This window comes from Xenopus laevis, chromosome 9_10S (assembly GCF_017654675.1).
Source record: "Xenopus laevis strain J_2021 chromosome 9_10S, Xenopus_laevis_v10.1, whole genome shotgun sequence".
NCBI classification, from domain to species: Eukaryota; Metazoa; Chordata; class Amphibia; order Anura; family Pipidae; genus Xenopus; species Xenopus laevis.
Genome location: NC_054388.1, coordinates 17291975 through 17310696, shown reverse-complemented (window position 1 = coordinate 17310696; position 18722 = coordinate 17291975). Strand labels below are relative to the sequence as shown.

The 18722-nt window shown below is 43.1% G+C and overlaps 1 protein-coding gene across 1 annotated transcript; it reads left to right on the top strand.

Moving 5' to 3' along the window:
* Positions 1–6865: 6865 nt before the first annotated feature.
* On the top strand, positions 6866–16554 carry prpf6.S (pre-mRNA processing factor 6 S homeolog). Its single transcript, XM_018238266.2, has 21 exons — positions 6866–7102; positions 8215–8380; positions 8470–8588; positions 9443–9521; positions 9728–9904; positions 10072–10227; positions 10321–10415; positions 10629–10785; positions 11191–11353; positions 11436–11554; positions 11668–11886; positions 12439–12561; positions 13088–13209; positions 13430–13568; positions 13677–13796; positions 13949–14125; positions 14476–14609; positions 14748–14839; positions 15108–15222; positions 15343–15469; positions 15577–16554. Exons 1-21 carry the CDS (start codon positions 6936–6938, stop codon positions 15727–15729), a joined length of 2919 nt encoding a protein of 972 aa, XP_018093755.1. The 5' UTR covers positions 6866–6935; the 3' UTR covers positions 15730–16554.
* The last annotated feature ends 2168 nt before the right edge of the window (positions 16555–18722 follow it).

Sequence of the window (18722 nt, the reverse complement as noted above, 5' to 3'; positions counted from 1 at the left end):
TATTCTCATCCCTCATGTCTCTCTTTCCTCATCCTCATCTGTGTCTTCATCCTCATCCCTGATATTTTTCAATCCTCATCTATCTCTCTATCTTCATCGCTCATGTCTCTCTATTTTCATCCTCATCTGTGTCTTCATCCTCATCCCTGGTATTTCTCCATCCTCATCTATCTCTCTATCCTCATCCCTCATGTTTTTCTATCCTCATCTCATCTGTGTCTTCATTCTCAACCCTGATATTTCTCCATCCTCATCTATCTCTCTATCCTCATCCCTGATATAGAGAGTGGAGGGCCCCAGAACTGAGCAGGGTCAGAGACCCACTACACTGGAAGTCATAATGCCTGCTATTTAAAGGGGTTGTTCACCTTCCAAACACTTTTTCAGTTCAGTTGTCTTCAGATTGCTCACCATAAACAAAGACCTTTTTTAATTGCTTTCCATCTTTTATTTTTTACAGCTTTCCCAAAATGTAGATTTAAAGTTTAAAGGGTGATTCACCTTTAAAGTAACTTTTATAAAGTTATAGAATGGCCAATTCTAAGCAACTTTTCATTATTTATTTTTTATAGTTTTAAAGTTATTTGCCTTTTTTTCTGGCTCTTTGCAGCTTTCAAATGGGTGTCACTGACTCCCTTCTAAAAAACAAATGCTCTGTAAGGCTGCAAATGTATTGTTATTGTTACTTTTTATTACTGATCCTTATATTCCGGCCCTCTCCTGTTCCTATTCCAGTTTCTTTTCAAATAAAGTAATGGTTGCTAGGGTAATTTGGACCCTAGTTACCAGATTGCTTAAGATGCAAATCGAAGAGCTCCTGAATAAAAAGCTAAATAACTCAAAAACCTTCAATAATAAAAAATGAAAACCAATTGGAAATTGTCTCCGAATATCACTCTCTGCATCATACTAAAAGTTATCTTAAAGGTGAACAACCCCTTTAATGTTCCTGTCTCTAGTGTTTCCGTCTGGAAGTCGTCCAGGACCAGATTTTTAACTGTTACAATTTGCTACATTTAGTTGATAATTAGTTGCACAAAGATAACAAATGTGTCAACTAAATGTATCAATTTAGAATAGTTAAAGAGTTGTTGTCCCCCCCCCCTTCCCAGAGCTGCTTTAGAAGGTGGAAAGTGAAACTTTACACATCAATATTAGAGGAAAAAAAATCACAAATAGAAAATTATTAGTAATTGGGAAAAGTCTTTATTTCTGGTGAACTATCTGAAAACAACTAAACAGAAAAAAATTTTTTAAGGTGAAAACCCCAATAATGGTACATAGTGTCCGCCACCCCCGCTGGGAAGTTGTTCTCTGTATCTAGCCCCCCTTCTTTATGTTCTCTTTCAGCCTCACCCTATGGGGCAAATTCACTAAGAATCGAAGTTGCGCCAGGCGCAACTTCGCCGCTCTTCGCCACACTTCTCCGCACTTCGCCAGGCGAATTTTCGCTAGCGCTCCGCAAATTCACTAAAATGCGAAGTTGCGCACAGGGGTAGCGTAAGTTTGCGAAGTTGCGCTAGCGTTAATTCGCTATATAAAGCGAAGTTGCGCTAGCGAAGGCTAATTTGCATACGGCGCGAAATTCAAATTTCAATGGAGGAACACGTATCTGCACTACAAATGCCTAGAAAACCTTTAAATCTGCCAATAAAAATTTTATTTTGCCCTACACATGTGCCCACTGTCTAGGTAAGTTGCCATGAGTCAGGAAAAGTAGGGGGGAGGAAGGGGAGCCAGCGTTTTTTGGGACTTAGAAAAAATTTTGACTTTTTTTTTAAACAATCCCTATCTACTCTATTGCCCTTCGCCAGGTCTGAGGTGGCGAAGGAAGTCTAGCGTAAAAGGTAGCGTTTGCTACACTACGCAAGTTAGTGAATTTGCGTAGTTTCGTCGCTAGCGAAAATTCGCCTGGCGTAAAGTTGCGAAGTAACACTAGCGAAACTACGCCAGCGTTCGTTAGTGAATTTGCGCAGTAGCGAAAATGCCGAACGCTAGCGAAAAAACGCTAGCGTTCGGCGCTTCGCGCCTTAGTGAATTTGCCCCTATATCTTTCTCCTCCCTGCCCTGTTTGGGGCATTTCTGGGTCCTGTATGGGACATTTCTCTGCCCTAAATGGGGCATTTTTGTTTTGTATGGGACATTTCTCTGTTTTGTATGGGACAAATCCCTACCCAATAAAATCATTGTGTCCTACTTTGTTGTCTCCCACAGACTGAGACAGCCAACCTGGGTGCACTGGCCATGCTGCTGTGGGGACCCTGTAGGGAATTTGGGGTGAAGTGGGGGTGATGCAGGGATGAGGCTTGAGCCTCTGTGAGATGGGAGAGTCTCTCCTCTGTACTGAGAAATAAATGAAGGGAAGGGTCGGTGGCCCAGTTCAACACCATGGCACTCAGCACAATGCGACTTCACTCAGCAGCACAGAGGACCCCCCAGCAAAAAAGCCACTCAGCCTCTGCTCTGAGACAAAGGGACAGGACCAACTGGCCCGGGGCTGGTAATGTGGGACACAGCACATTTTATGGGGGGGAGCTATATTTCTGCCACATCTGCTGAACACAAAGACCCATGCAATTAGTGTGACAGTAATATACTGACAGAAACTGCTGTTATTCTATGAGAAACCTCTCATAAGAGAGACTGCTGTTCTATTAAAGATCTCCAGTATGAGAGACTGCTGCCCTGTGAAAAAATCTCAGGTAGGAAATGACTGTTGAACTATTAGAGACCTCCAGTAGGAGAGACTATCATTTTATGAGATATCTCAAGTAGGAGAGACTGCTGCCCCATGAAATACCTGAGGTAGGAGAGACTGTTGTTCTATGAGAGACCTCAGGTAGGAAAGATTGCTGTTCTATGAGAGGCCTCAAGTAGGAAACATTTCAGGTAGATACCTCAGGTAAGAGAGACTACTGTTCTATCAAAGACCTTAGGTAAAGACAGAATTCAGGTAGAAGAGATTGCTGTAAATGAGAGGCCTTTATAGGAAAGACTTCAGGTAGAGACCTCAGGTAAGAGAGACTACTGTTCTATCAAAGACCTTAGGTAAGAGAAACTGCTGTTCTATCAAAGACCTTAGGTAAGAGAGACTTCTGTTGTATGAGAGACCACGGGTAGGAAAGACTGCTGTTCTAAAAACTTCAGGTAGGAAAAACTACTATTCCATGAAATACCTCAGGCAGGAAAGCCTGCTGTGCTGTCCTGTGAGAGACCTCAGGTAAGAGAGACTGCTTTTCTATGAGAAACCTGCCATTCACATTGAATTGGTCAAAAACAGAAAAAGTTACAGAAATAGCTACTGTCAGTTGCATCAGCTTAAGCCCCTCAGCAAGAGGAGCAGAATACTGTATATAGCAGAGATACAGTGGGCACTCAAAAATAGATCAAGTTAGTCACTGATTAATATATTATAAACAAAAATCTGTATTGACACAACATCTCAGTTGCCTTATGTGTCTCATGTTCCAAGAGTACTAAGTGAGCCTATGTAAAAGTTGTAGCATGAAACAAGCAAGGTGACAATACTTTTTTCTGTGACTTACTTGATCTCTTTTGAGTGCCGACTAATTTATGGTATGGTATGTAAGGAGAGACTGCTACACTGTGAGAGACCTCAGGTATGAGACTGCTTTTCTATTGGCAAAAATTTTTTATTACATATATACAGTATAAAAAAAAACCAAGACTTGGACTTGGAGAGTGTATTACTATAATAAGTCTATACAGAAAAGGGGGAGTGGATGGGGGAGAGGTGAGTAAAGAAAGGGTAGGGGAAACCACAAGTCTGAAGCTCTATTTTAAGAGACAATGAGGGGAGGATGGGAGATGAAGAGGGGTGTCAGTCGTTTTCTACATCAAGGCTGTCTCTGATGTTGTCATCCCGAAGCAGACAGTCTTGGGTGGTCATCCTCTCTCTCTCCTTAGAATAAGGTGATTCAGCAGGAAGCCCTGGAACAGACTCCATGACATCCTTTGCTCTGATCAACTTGTCTTTGGTTTCCACATGTTAGGCATGGCTCCCTACAGTTGGTCCTCCCTCAGAAACATTCAGGTAAAACCTATGTTCCAGTTGTAAGATAAGAGCTGTCCCACCCCAGCGTGCACCAGAACAGTAAAAAGAAAAGCAGGACATGGATCTGCAAGAAGAGTCCTTGTCTTTTTCAGTCATTGCCTGGCAGATGCAGTTGAACATGTAGAAACTCCTCCGTTTTAAGGAATCGGGACACCTTTTCCACCATTGCAGGGCACCTTGCATACTACACACTAAAACAACTGATCTGGGGGGCTGTTGTTCTTTGAAAGACCTCAGCTAGGAGACACAGCCATCCCATAAACTGGTGAATCAGTAGCTTGGGGTGACTGTTTATAGACAGAGACCAGTAATTAGAGCCCTGGGGTGTGACAGAGCTGGTGCATACATTGGCAGGTACAGGTGGAATGGTAGTCGCCCGAGTCCCGGAAGCACAGGGATCTACACAATGTCCTGCAAGTCTGACACTCTGTGCTCCACCCCAATAGGAAGCCTAGAAACCTATATTTGTCTGTCCTGTCATTTACCTCCCAGAAACACGCAAACAGGTTCCTGCCACTGGCTACATCACAGTGGTGCACAAAACTTGGAAGTCTATCAAGTCCATTACAAAAACTGTTGTTTTATTGACAGATACAGTAATATGGTCCCTCCCACAGAAATTATTGGCTAGGGTGCGATTGCTTGGTAAGGCTGGGCAGATATTGTGCCGCTGCCATGCCAACATGGGCTCTGGTACACCCTTCATGGCAGCACCTGGCTACATGAAAAAACACAGGCAGGAGGTGTTGCATATCAATTAAATACATATGGCAACTTCAGGGCCACCATGCTGTCCCTGTCAGACACTGACCGTGACTCCTGGAGGGGTTCATCTAAGACTGGCTTACCTCACCTAGCAGGTATCTGGCAGAGAGAAGGTTAATGTTCTCTGAGCCCCACATTAACATTGTATGCACATGGCTCTGTACAGAAATCTATTGATGCAAAACGCAGCAGCCAATCAGAGGAGAGAAATGTTCTGCTGGGTGTCACTCCACCAATGAGTTATTTGTATCCATTACATTATTCCAACTAATCAGCTTGGGTGAATCTGTCCTCAGCCAAAGTGTCATTCAGCCCAAGATCCACAAGGAAGCAATGGGGTAATGGGGCCCTCTCCTCGGCAAATGGTAAATAGGGTCATGCAGTTCTTACACAGTGAGCCAAGGTCAGGGATAACCAACGAGATCCCAATATGGAATTAGTTCTTGGAAGAACCTCCCCCATCCCAGTCTTAGGATTACATTGGGGTAGGAAATACCACTCATTCTAGGGTACCTCTAGCAGAGAGCTATTCGTCATTACAGAACTACAACTCCCAGAATCCCATACTTCCAATGTGGTCGTGGTAATACCCTCCCATACCTCCCAACATCTTTGATATAGAAAGAGGGACAAAAATTGAATGGTTTTGACCACGCCCATTTAGTGAAGGTTAATTGCTCTTTAAGCTGCAAGTCACAGTTTCTCCAAGAGACCTGCTTATCTTAAAGGGGTTGTTCACTTTCCAAACACTTTTTTCAGTTCAGTTTTTTTTTCAGGTTGTTCCCCAGAAATAAAGACTTTTTTCAGTTACTTTCCATAATTAATTTTTTTTACGTTTTTTCCAAAATCTAAGTTTAACGTTGAATGTCCCTGTCTCTGGTGTTTGAGTCTGGCAGCTCAGTAATTCAGGTGCAGACTCTGAACTGTTACAATTTTGCATCATTTAGTTGATACTTTTCTCAGCAGCATTTCTGGAGTATCAGCAACTATTGTATCAATTCTAACAGCTGCCTGTAATGAAACTCAGGGATTCTGCTCAGCAGGGACAAAGATAAGAAATGTACCAACTAAACGTATCAATTTAGAACAGTTTACAGGGTCGGCTACCCCCCGTCTCAGAGCTGCTTTAGAAGGCGAAAAATGACACTTTACACTTCAATATAAGAAAAATGCTGACACATAGAAAATAGAAAGTAATTGGAAAAAGTCTTAATTTCTGGTGATCTATCTGAAAACAACTAGTTGTTAGAAGGCAAACCACCCCTTTAAATTGTTACAATTACTTCTTTGCTTATCTTAAATTGTTACAAAAATATCTAAGTGCACCTGGTGGCTGTTCTGGGCTCTCTGCCAAAAGCCAACTAAGTTAGAATTTATTAGAAGTTGTATTTTTTTTAGGAATGCATCCAGGATTTGGTTCGAGATTCTGCCTTTTTCCGGATTTGGAATCGGCCTAATCCTTCTGCCCGGCCAAACTGAATCCTAATTTGGACGGGGAGGGAAATCGCGTGGAAGGAAGGAAGTCAAAAAAATTTAGATTCGGCCAAATCTTTCGCGAAGGATTCAGGGGTTCGGCCGAATCCAAAATAGTGGATTCGGTGCAGTAGATCAAAGAGAAGGTCGGGGCATTTCAGTAAAAATCCAGGTCTGCGGGTTAAACTGTCAAGATCGTGACTGTACAGGTGAATACCTATGCTGATCTAGTTGTATGGAACCTCACTGTACAAGCAATGATCAAGCTTTAGAGGGCTGTTCCTGCTGAATTGTGCTTACTACAGGAGAATACCTATGCTCCATAGTATTATGGTCTAGGCAATAGCAAGCTTAGGGGACTGTTCAAGTTGAATTTTGCTTAGTACAGGAGGTGGATACCTATGCTGTGATAGTTTAATGGTACTGTACCTATTCCACTGCCCACCAATGCTAACGCTATTCATTTCTGCTTCACTGCCCACCAATATCATGGCCACTAAAAGATTTCCCCATTTCCAGCAGTCGCATACAATAACGCTGACTAGTAATGCGATCATTGTGCGCCGGAAGTTTATAGTTCGCGGTGCATGCTGGAAGACGCTTAGGAACACAGACTTGGAAGATGGCGGCCTCCACATCTGCAGGAAGCGGCGCGGGGCCCTCGGGCTCTGGAAACCCAGCCGGTGCCTCGGGACTGACCGCAGCTATCACCGGCACTATGAATAAGAAGAAGAAACCGTTCCTTGGGATGGCGGCACCGCTCGGATATGTACCGGGCCTGGGTCGAGGGTGAGAACTGAGGGTAGGGAGGGCATAGGGCTGACACTTGTATTTGGGGATAGGATGGGGCTGTGAGCGGAATCTGGGTGAGTCCAGGGTTTAAAGGAGAATTAAAACTTCTAAAGAAGTAGGTAGAGATGTTGTACATTATGTTTTGAGCTTCTGTACCAGCTTAAGGCAACCACAGCCCTTCAGCAGTAAAGATCTGTGTCTCCAAAGATGCCCCAGTAGCTCCCCATCTTCTTTTCTGCTGATTCACTGCACATGCTCTGTGCTGCTGTCACTTACTGAGCTTAGGGACCCACTCACAATAAACAGTACACATAGAATAGAGATGTCACAATATAAGTCTGATTAATGCATAATTTAGCTTACTGGCACATAGCTGCTAAGAAACCAGCACAATTGGCATCAAAATTCATATTTAATTATTAATAATCAATATATATAACCGCTCAAAGCACACTGTGCAGACGCTTCTAACAATAACCAAGATGGGAAATTCCTGTGACAACTTTAAATGGCTGGACCACTACTACTATAGAGATGTTGAACCTTTAGGTTGGTTCAATAAGTTCAGTATATAAAATGTAATTTCCAGCCATTAGGGTTTAGTTCTTCTTTAAAGGTGGGGGAAGGTTTAGAATGGGGTTTAAGTGTTGCTAGGATGGAGTCAGAATTTCTGAGAGGTTGAGGGATAGTGCCGGGTGCCTGAGTCTGATATTGGGGAAGCTGGAAGGCTAAAGATGGGGGTAAGATTTGAGGCATGGGGCAGACCTGGGAATAGATGAGGAGATGAGATTCAGACAGGGCTGGGGGTTTGAGGGGGTAGGAGAACGCTGGAGACTAAGATTAGAGGGATGGGGCAGGCCTGGGAATAAAGAAAGAAATGAGATTTAGGAGAAAGCTGGGGAGTGTGAAGCTGGAAGTAGGGGACTAAGATTTGAGGAATGGGGCAGGTGGGTTAAGGAGTTGAAACAAAGATAGAAACCTCATGGAAAGGGCACAGGTGCTGGTTTGTTTCTGATTTTCCCGGTTAAAAATAATGGCAGTGCTGATAGTGTCTGTTAGGTTTGCAGTTACGATTTGCTATAATTTAATGGAGCCCTGTCCCCTCTCAGTGCCACTGGCTTCACAACCCGTTCAGATATTGGTCCTGCTCGTGATGCCAATGACCCGGTGGATGACCGCCATGCCCCTCCGGGAAAGAGAACTGTGGGGGACCAGATGAAGAAGAACCAAGCAGATGATGATGATGAAGACTTGAATGATACAAATTATGATGAGGTGACTAGGAAGCACTGGGGGCTTTGTACTATGTTGAATACAATGTAACAGATTACCAATTTAGGAGTAACTTTTACTTCTCCTGTTAGTTCAATGGCTACGCTGGGAGCTTGTTTTCTAGCGGCCCCTATGAGAAGGACGATGAGGAAGCAGATGCCATATACGCAGCCCTGGATAAGCGTATGGACGAGAGGCGAAAGGAGAGAAGGTAAGTAGACTAGCTGATTATCAGTAATTACATGTGAGTGGGCAATAATCCATGTACAGATATGGGCCTGTTATCCAGAATGCTCATGACCTGGGATGACTCTTTCTGTAATTTGCATCTTCATATCTTAAGCCAGGGTTCCCCAACTTTTTTTTGCCCGTGAGCCACATTCAATTGTAAAAAGAGTTGGGGAGCAAAATAAGCATGACAAAAAATCCCTGGAGATGCCAAATAAGAGTTGTGATTGGCTATTTGGTAGCCCCTATGTGAACTGGCAGCCTACAGGAGGCTCTGTTTGTCAGAACACCTGTTTTTTAATGCAAAAATTTACATACAAACCAGGAATTCTAAAATAAGCACCAACTTTGAGGCCACTGAGCACAACATGCAAGGGCTTGGTTGGCAACATGTTGCTTACAAGCTACTTGTTGGGCATCACTGTCTTATGCCTACTAGAAAATCATGTAAACATTAAATAAAGCCAATAGGCTGGTTTTGTTTCCAATAAGGATTAATTATATCTAATTATGGCTCAAGTACAAGGTACTGTTTTATTATTACAAAGAAAAGAGAAATCATTTTTAAAAAATCTGGATTATTTGGATAAAATGGAGTCTATGGGAGACAGACTTTCCATTATTTGGAGCTTTCTGGATAACGGATCCCATACCTGTATACTGGTGATGAGTTATAGATGCAGAGACCTTGAGGTGTGTCAGTGGGATGTATAAAGACTGCTGTCTTACTTGATCCAGATGTCACATCTGATACTTTTCTGTTCAGCATCCATTATATTTATTACTGCTTTGGGTGCAGGTATTTGGGTATAATGCCCTCCTGATGTGTTCTTTTAGGGAGCAGAGAGAAAAGGAGGAAATTGAGAAATATCGTATGGAGAGACCCAAGATCCAGCAGCAGTTCTCTGACCTGAAGGTAAGATGGAATCTTCACAGTAGATGACTAGAGCTGCCACACATCTCTCTGCTGCAGATGGAGCACACTTTGTTTGATGTTGTTTGAAGTCACACCACCGTGTTTATTTCATTGCATTATCAGTAACACGAGAGTTCTTAAGTGAGACAATTAGATTGCTCCATCTGTATGACAAGACATTTCTAAAGGTAATTTGGTCTATTCAGAGGAAGCTGGCAGAAGTGACAGAAGAAGAGTGGCTGAGCATCCCTGAGGTGGGAGATGCACGTAATAAGCGCCAGAGAAACCCACGGCATGAAAAGCTAACGCCTGTTCCCGACAGCTTCTTTGCAAAGCATTTACAGACAGGGGAGAACCACACGTCAGTTGATCCACGTCAGGCGGTAAGGACAACAAAGTGCCACCTTACACTAAACCCTATGCCCCCAGTAACGTGGCATTGCAGTCATTAGTGTGAGAGAAAATTAGTGAACAAGCAAAATTATCCTTTGCCCTCACTGCTGGTCTGACCTGCCTTGTTAATAATTCGTCTTGTTTTGCATTTGTTTAGCAATTTGGAGGTTTAAACTCCCCTTTCCCAGGAGGACTGAATTCTCCATACCCTGGCGGGATGACTCCGGGGCTAATGACTCCTGGTACTGGGGATCTGGACATGAGGAAGATTGGACAGGCCAGGAACACACTAATGGACATGAGACTGAGCCAGGTAAATTTGTACTGAACTGATGTCTTTTATAAACTCACATTTGTATTGCAAGTGGGGGGGCAGCATTTCAAAACTAAATATCTTCTGCCTCAGGTGTCCGACTCTGTAAGTGGTCAGACTGTGGTTGACCCCAAAGGTTATCTGACTGACCTGAATTCTATGATCCCAACCCACGGAGGAGATATCAAGTAAGTGCATGGGACCTGTGTTAGTTTGACATGTTTATAAGAGCTGAGAGGTTCTGCACTGCTGTGATTTATATTGTCCATAGTCGTACGTAATGTAGAACCCCTAAGTTATTTCAATTAAAGAGATCCCAGAGTAAGTTCTTGTGCCTGGGAGCAGGAAGTGAACAAGTGATATAAGTTTCAGGTGTTTGTCTTTGTCTTTGTTCTCTTCAGTGATATTAAAAAAGCCCGTCTACTTCTGAAGTCTGTAAGAGAAACAAACCCTCATCACCCTCCAGCCTGGATCGCTTCTGCCCGTCTTGAGGAGGTGACTGGCAAATTACAAGTAGCTCGAAACCTCATCATGAAAGGAACAGAGATGTGTCCCAAGGTAAGTCCTACCCCAGCTTCTTTGCCAAAGTTCTCTGCCTTTCACTCATTACTCTTCGGATTTTGTTAGGATCAAATTGCACATGATCAAAAGCTACCCTGGGAATAGTTTTAACTGAGCATGCACTAGCAAGCTCTGTGTCGATGGACTGATTTAAAGATACAGAAGATGGTGCCTGGCAACTCTACTGCACTACTCTGCATATTTAGGTCAGCTTTACAAACAGGGACACTTTTTCTTTGTAATAGACTTGGGGGAGGGTGACTTTCCTTTAACACTTGTGCAAAGCTTTTGGCACTGTTATCAGTTCACTAATGTTTGAGTATGTGTTTTTGGTGCTTTCACTAAATGTCTTGATGCTTTGCCGTTATAAGTCACTTCTCTACTTGCTCCTCCATCTTTTAGAGTGAAGATGTCTGGCTGGAGGCTGCTCGATTACAGCCCGGGGACACTGCCAAGGCTGTGGTAGCACAAGCTGTGCGTCACCTCCCACAGTCTGTGAGAATCTATATCCGAGCAGCAGAGCTGGAGACCGATCTTCGAGCAAAGAAACGTGTCCTGAGAAAAGGTGAGTATTGTTATCCCAATGGAAAGCATAGAATTTCAAAGGCTTTACATTTATTTACATTTGTTATCTCTCATCTGAGCAGCTCTGGAGCATGTCCCTAACTCTGTCCGTCTGTGGAAAGCTGCCGTGGAGTTGGAGGAGCCAGAGGATGCCCGAATCATGTTGAGCCGTGCCGTTGAGTGTTGCCCAACCAATGTGGAGGTGAGGTGACTTTGTAGGAGGAAGTTATTTCTTTATCTGACTTTTATTTATATAATTATACTGCTGTCTTTTAAATTCTAAAGGTAACTGCTTGAGTTTTTTTTGTCCTGTAGTTATGGCTGGCTTTGGCTAGGTTGGAGACCTATGAAAATGCCCGTAAAGTTCTGAACAAAGCTCGGGAGAACATTCCCACAGACAGACATATTTGGATCACAGCTGCCAAGCTGGAAGAGGCCAATGGGAACACACAGATGGTGGAGAAGATTATAGACAGAGCAATCACATCTCTGAGAGCCAACGGAGTAGAAATCAACCGTGAGCAATGGATACAGGTGAAGCCAGTAATATAATATAATATAATATATATAATGAAAGGCATAAGGCATTGAGATGGAATGTAATGGGGAAGTATCAGATGTATTGGGGAAAAATAGTTTTCTACCTTCATTGCAGTAGGATTTGGAGTGGGAGGTTAAAGCTTCTCTCTCTGCATAAACCTTGACCATTACAAAAGTTTCTGTGTATACAACTTGTGTAGATCCGGACTCAGCCTCCTAATGGCGTCTTTGTGGAATGCCTCAATCCTTTCACACGGATGTGCCAAACATCCAAAATTATCCACTTTTTTTATGAACGAAAGGAGAGCACTCACTTGCAGATTAACTGCTGATAAATATTTATTATTCACACTGTAAAGCAGTGTGAATAATAAATATTTATCAGCAGTAAATCTGCAAGTGAGTGCTCTCCTTTCGTTCATCGAAAAAGTGCATTACAAAAGTTTGTGTCATTGAATAGGTTATAAACCTTGTACAAAGCTTGCAGGTATTTTGGTACACATACAAACTGCATTTTTGTCTAATGGTATCTATTCATGTGTGCAGGATGCTGAGGAGTGTGACAAGGCTGGCAGCGTAGTAACATGTCAGGCAGTCATCAGGGCTGTAATTGGCATCGGAATAGAAGAGGAGGATCGGAAGCACACATGGATGGAGGATGCTGACAGTGTGAGTCTTTTTGCAAGTTTCCTACCCTTTGATATGTAATTTAAAAACGTGCCTTTAGTTTGGTTAAAGGACAAGGAGGTTAAAATGTAGTCTTTTATTTTAACATGATTTTCAAACCGTGTTCTAAGGACTCACTGTTTCCCCTTACTTCACTTCCCTTCTCTCTGAACGCTCCAGTCTTCCAAAGCTCTCCGTAGAAGTACAGTGACGTCACTGCATTGCTAGCATTCCACAACCCCATTGCCTCGGGCAGTATCTCCGTTGTCTCTCATTATGGCGCATGCTCCTTCTGATCCTTCATGCTCCTTCTGTAGAAGAGACTTTAGCGCATGCGCAAAAGGGTCTGTAGTTCAGACAGCTAGAGTCATGATATATGGGTAGCTGAATGCCTTTACAGCAATAATAACCTAGCAATTCACTACATGATCAGGGGGTCTTACATTCCAGCAAACAATGCCGGGTAAGCTTTCGTTCTCCTTTAATGAACAGTACTAACAATTATGCCTTTCTGCCTGTTATCTTGCAGTGTGTCTCTCACAGTGCCTTGGAGTGTGCCAGGGCTATCTATGCCCACTCCCTTCAAGTTTTCCCCAGCAAGAAGAGTGTGTGGCTGAGGGCTGCTTATTTTGAGAAGAACCATGGTACAAGGTAGGTGATAGTCACAAGATGAGGCTGCTTACTCTCAGTTCTGTTTGTGCCACAGTATGCTCTAGCATAGTTCTACAATTACGCCTGATTATTGAAACAGAGAATATGATAATGGGTATGAGAAGTGTAGTGCACCTGGAATTTTGTTGTGGGAATTACATTGCCTACAAATCTGTGCTACTATCTATAAATTATTAGCTAATTGTGTCTCCCCTCTCAGGGAGTCTCTGGAAGCACTCTTGCAGCGTGCAGTTGCCCACTGTCCTAAAGCAGAAGTGTTGTGGTTGATGGGAGCCAAGTCCAAGTGGCTCGCAGGCGATGTACCGGCTGCCAGAAGTATCCTTGCCCTGGCTTTCCAGGTAAGTGATGCACTTGCAAAATTCCTTATTTCTTAATGGCTGTTTGGTTCTGGTCTTAGTATGTCCTCTGGCAGAAACTATATTTATGTTTTATACCATCCGTCTCAGGCCAATCCCAACAGTGAAGAGATCTGGTTAGCCGCCGTGAAATTGGAGTCTGAAAACAATGAGTATGAGCGAGCTCGTCGACTGTTGGCCAAGGCTCGGAGCAGTGCACCTACTGCCAGGGTATGTGGAAATCCTTTTTTGCCCTTTGCAGCACTTGCTCTGTCTCAGAAAGAGTTCACTTCTTTATTTAAATGCTGCAATTCCCTTTGCTATTTCAAATCCTGTTGATTGGCTCAGTGCATGCCCTTCTTATCCTCTTCTTTGCCTTGCAGGTGTTCATGAAATCTGTAAAGCTGGAATGGGTTTTGGGGAACATTGAAGCAGCTCAGGATCTCTGTGAGGAAGCCCTACGTCACTATGAGGAGTTCCCCAAACTGTGGATGATGAAGGGACAGATTGAAGAGCAAATGGAACAGACTGAAAAGGCCAGAGATGCTTATAACCAAGGGGTAAGTCCTTTACCAACCATAGAAACATGTCTCCTACCTGTAGGATATCTATTGGATAGGATTTCTGCTGAGCATGATGTGCTGTAAGTCGCTTCCCCCCACTATAATATTAAAATGGTTGAGAGGTCTGTATCCCCAAAGAAACAATAGTGTTTGAATTGCAGTTTGTATCTGTTCTATTGAGGTTTAGCATTTTCTGCTTGTTTAGTGTAAAGCAGAATTTCATGTATAAACTTAAAACAAAGCGCATGGAGTTGTTCTGGCAGAAAGTTGAAAGCAAAGGAACCCTTCATGTGTAAAACCCTTGGATTTCACTTAGGATCCACCAGCTAACTTTGTTTTTGGCACAGTTGAAGAAGTGTCCCCATTCTACGCCTTTGTGGTTACTCCTGTCTCATCTGGAGGAGAAGGTTGGCCAGCTGACACGAGCCAGGGCTATCCTGGAGAAGTCTCGTCTGAAAAACCCAAAGACTCCAGAGCTGTGGTAAGTGGTGGTCTCCCTTGTCTGTAGATTATACATTGTCCTAAAGGGTTATGTAATCTGTAAATCCCAGCTGTAGAGAAAATGAATTCTAACAAAGATATAATTTGCTCCTGCTAATGATTAGTCATTCGTCTCCAGGCTTGAATCTGTGCGTCTGGAGTTCCGAGCTGGTCTAAAGAACATTGCCAATACCCTGATGGCTAAAGCTCTGCAAGAATGTCCCAACTCAGGTACTGGCCAATCAGCACATTCTTTTATTCTTATTCTGTTTATTTTATTGCTAAACTGAGATAATAGTAGCACATATCCAATACATTTATTTAGTGTAGAACATGTCCTAAATCACCTCAACAGCAATTCAGGGCACATAAATCCTTTATTGGTTCAGTCCAGACAAAATTGTGGAATAAACTTTAAACTTCACTGTTCCGTTTCTTTCCTTTCTTATACCTTATCTTGTATATAACCCTTAATAACCCTTTCCTTTCTTCCACACAGGAATTCTTTGGGCAGAAGCAGTTTTCCTTGAAGCCAGGCCCCAGCGCAAGACAAAGAGTGTTGATGCTCTGAAGAAGTGTGAGCATGATCCACATGTGCTGCTGGCAGTTGCTAAGTAAGTTCAGTAAATAAAAATCACAAATTTACTTACGACACTTCAAGTGGACATTTGTTTTTGCTTTTGTGTTTTTCTTTATCATCACACTGACCTTCTTTTTCCGAATCTCAATCATAGGCTCTTCTGGAGTGAACGCAAAATTACAAAAGCTCGGGAATGGTTTCACCGAACTGTGAAAATTGACTCGGACCTAGGGGACGCCTGGGCAACCTTCTATAAGTTTGAACTGCAGCACGGTACAGAGGTAAGATGTGTTTCATGGTGCGATATTCTGAGCGCACTAATACTTTAGATCCTCAATAATCTTTCTTTCCAGGCTGTAATCTAATGAGAGATTTTTATTTCTTTTAGGAGCAGCAAGAGGAGATCAGAAAGCGTTGTGAAAACGCAGAACCACGCCATGGGGAGCTTTGGTGTGCAGGGTCCAAAGATATAAAGAACTGGCAGCAGAAGATAGGGGAGATCCTTGTCCTGGTGGCAGCTCAAATCAAGAACACGTTCTGATGACCCCATTTTGCAGTGCATGGCCAATCCTATACATACACACATATACATGCATTTGGATTCCCTGTTCACTGGATTTTGTCTCTGTCATGCCATGCAGAAGTGAGGAAAGGAGAATTATTCTGTAAATGTTGTCTTGGAGCAGTTCCTAATTTGGGATTTTCTGTGAAAGTTCCACAGCATTGCTTCCCTTTCCATTTCAATAACAAAAGACTCTCCTAGTACTTGGTGTCAGGAGACCATTTCTAGTTTAGAAAACCACATCGGCTTCAGATGAAACCTTTCTGCTTTGTGAAGAAGGCTTTATTTTTTTTTTTTGAGTGTTTTGTTGTCCATTATTGCTGTGTACTATGGATTGTTGCTGATATACAAGAACTTCATAGGCTTCCTGAGTTCTTAATGACACATTATTCCTGTGAAAATTTGGTGCTGCCTCTAGTATCTGGACATTAATCTGTAATGAAACACAAGTCAATATCTCTTATTGGGATCTTGGCATCTGATTTTGACTTGGGACTCTGGATTTTACATCTTTACTACAGGGACTAAAATCTTAGTGGCTGGTTGTTTTAATCTTCTCACGATACAAGCCTTGTTTGTGTGGAAGGTAAGCTTGTATTAGTTGTTTTATTGTCCGGAAGGTAAAAGACCACTTCACCCACTTTCAGCTACACTTGCTAGTAGATGCTGTTAGTTGGCTTCTGCAGGGAAAACAGAGCTCTGTCTGTGTTGTGGCTCATGAAATGTGATTTTTAACAAAAAAATACAGGCAAGCTTTGTTTGTGTTTGCATCTTAGCACCACATAATAAAGTCTGTGACCTTTACTGACTGTCTATTCTTGCTGCACAAGGTCTGGCATATAAAAGTGGTGGGCATACAACTGCTTCTTAATCCTCTGCTAACTTTACTACAGTGTTCCCAAGTTAAGACCTAAGTCAGTATGTAGTGATCAGCTGGATATTTGTGTAGTCAAGCCTTGCAAGCATGTGCATTGTCTGAATTCTGAATGTAGGGATCTCTCACTGGGAGTGTGAAGCTAAAGGTGGCCATACACGGGCCGATAAAAGCTGCCGACAGACCGAGTCTGCAGCTTATTGGCCCATGTATGGGGCCCCCCGAAGGGCTTCCCCGATCGAGATGGGCAGATCTCGATCGAATGGGACTAAAAATCTGTTCGTGGCCGCATCTGTTTGTTGATGCGGTCCTGCGATCCGACCGTCCGTTACAATTTGTTAGGATCCAATCGTTGGGCCCTAGGGCCCACGATCGGATCAGCCCGATATTGCCCACCTCAAGGTGAGCATATCGGGGAAAAGATCTGCTCGTTTGGCGACTTCGCCAAATGAACGGATCTCTCTGTGTATGGCCACCTTAAGGCTTACATCCAGCTGGTCTGTGCTGCATTGTCTAAGACCTAACACAAGGTGGTGCAATCTCCCCAAACCTCTGCCAATTTTGTGTGTCTAACATGCCAGCATACTGCTATTACCCAGCGAGTGGAGCCTTTTTTATTCTGAAATGCTTGGGGTGGCTGGTTGAGATGCTAATACATTTATATTCATGTCCTAAACTGATTGCTATATAAGGACTGATGTGCCCAACACTGTCATGCAACACTGTACCCTTAATTAGTTTGTGAAACACTGAGCCAACTAGTATGTAGTATGGGAGTGTATTACGTGATGTTGTCTCTCCATCTTTGTCAGCCATATTGGTGAGTCATTCAGACAAAATTGCTATCTGCCCAGAACCCAGACAAGTTCCAAGTTCATATTGTATCCCATTGTGTAACATAATTTATATAAATAACACGGATAACAAATTATTATAGGTGTGTGATTTCACTGCCTTGGGCTGGAATTACTGATCCCAGTAGCTGAAGCATTAATACACATAGGTGCTGGTCCCAGGAAGCTGAGCAATAGGAGTGTGAGAATTGGAGCAGCTATTGGCTTTTGTTTCTCTCATAATTGCCTGTTTATTCAGTGGGAGGATATGAGTTTAGGTGCAGCCACCCCACCTGTGCCGTCCTAATTGCTGTTGTTCCCTGAAGAGAACTGATCTGCCAAAAGCTATAAAGTAGCACCCAATCACCATGTAGCGAGGCCCAATATCTGCACGTACCCTATTGGCTGTTGGTGATCCAATGTGGAAGAAATGAGAAGGGAGGGGAGGCAACATTTAGAGAGGGAAGTAAGGAGGAAATGGAGAAAAAGACAGGATGGGAGAAATGTGAGAAAAACAAGCGGAAAAAAGACACCAGAAACAGTCTGTTGCTTGTGATATTCCCCTGCTGCAACCTGTGTCTGGGGATAAGGAGCCAGGTATTATTTGATGGGGCAGGTTTATACAAGAGCCAGGGAGAGAGCGATCTAGAGAAAATCAGCTGTGACTGTGCACCTTAAAAGTAGAGAGCAGGAAAGGGTTAATTCCAAGGTAGGCGAAGGAACAGCATGGGAGGGATATTAAAGGAAACCTAGTTAATTGTTGCCTGAATGCTGTGCAGTAAAGGGGTATAATGAGGACTATTGGGGCATAGTGTCCACAATGCAAAGGTTGCTTTTAGTGAACTTCCAGCCCAGGTAAAACTAATGGGAGCAGAATGCATTGTGGGGGAATTACAAGAGCACTAGTATGGATAGAGGCATCATAACAGGGGCATGTCTCCTATACTCACCTCCTGGCACCAACTATGTCTTTCCCTAATATTTTGACCTTTTTATCTACTGCATCATAAAGTTGTACAATCGGACCGATCCAGCCACATTAGCAGTTTTGCCCTGGGTTAATATTTGACAGCTGATAATAATAGAAAATAGCAGGGACCCAAATTTGACTTTGTGCAACTTTGCCAACATTGTATCAATAAGCTTTTATGGTATTGCAGAGAAATATTCACTGGCTGGTGTAAATCGGATGCAAGGCGTATGGGTGACAAACCGGGAATAACATGGAAACGCTGTGGGCAGTCTCTGAGAAGTCATTTTTGCAC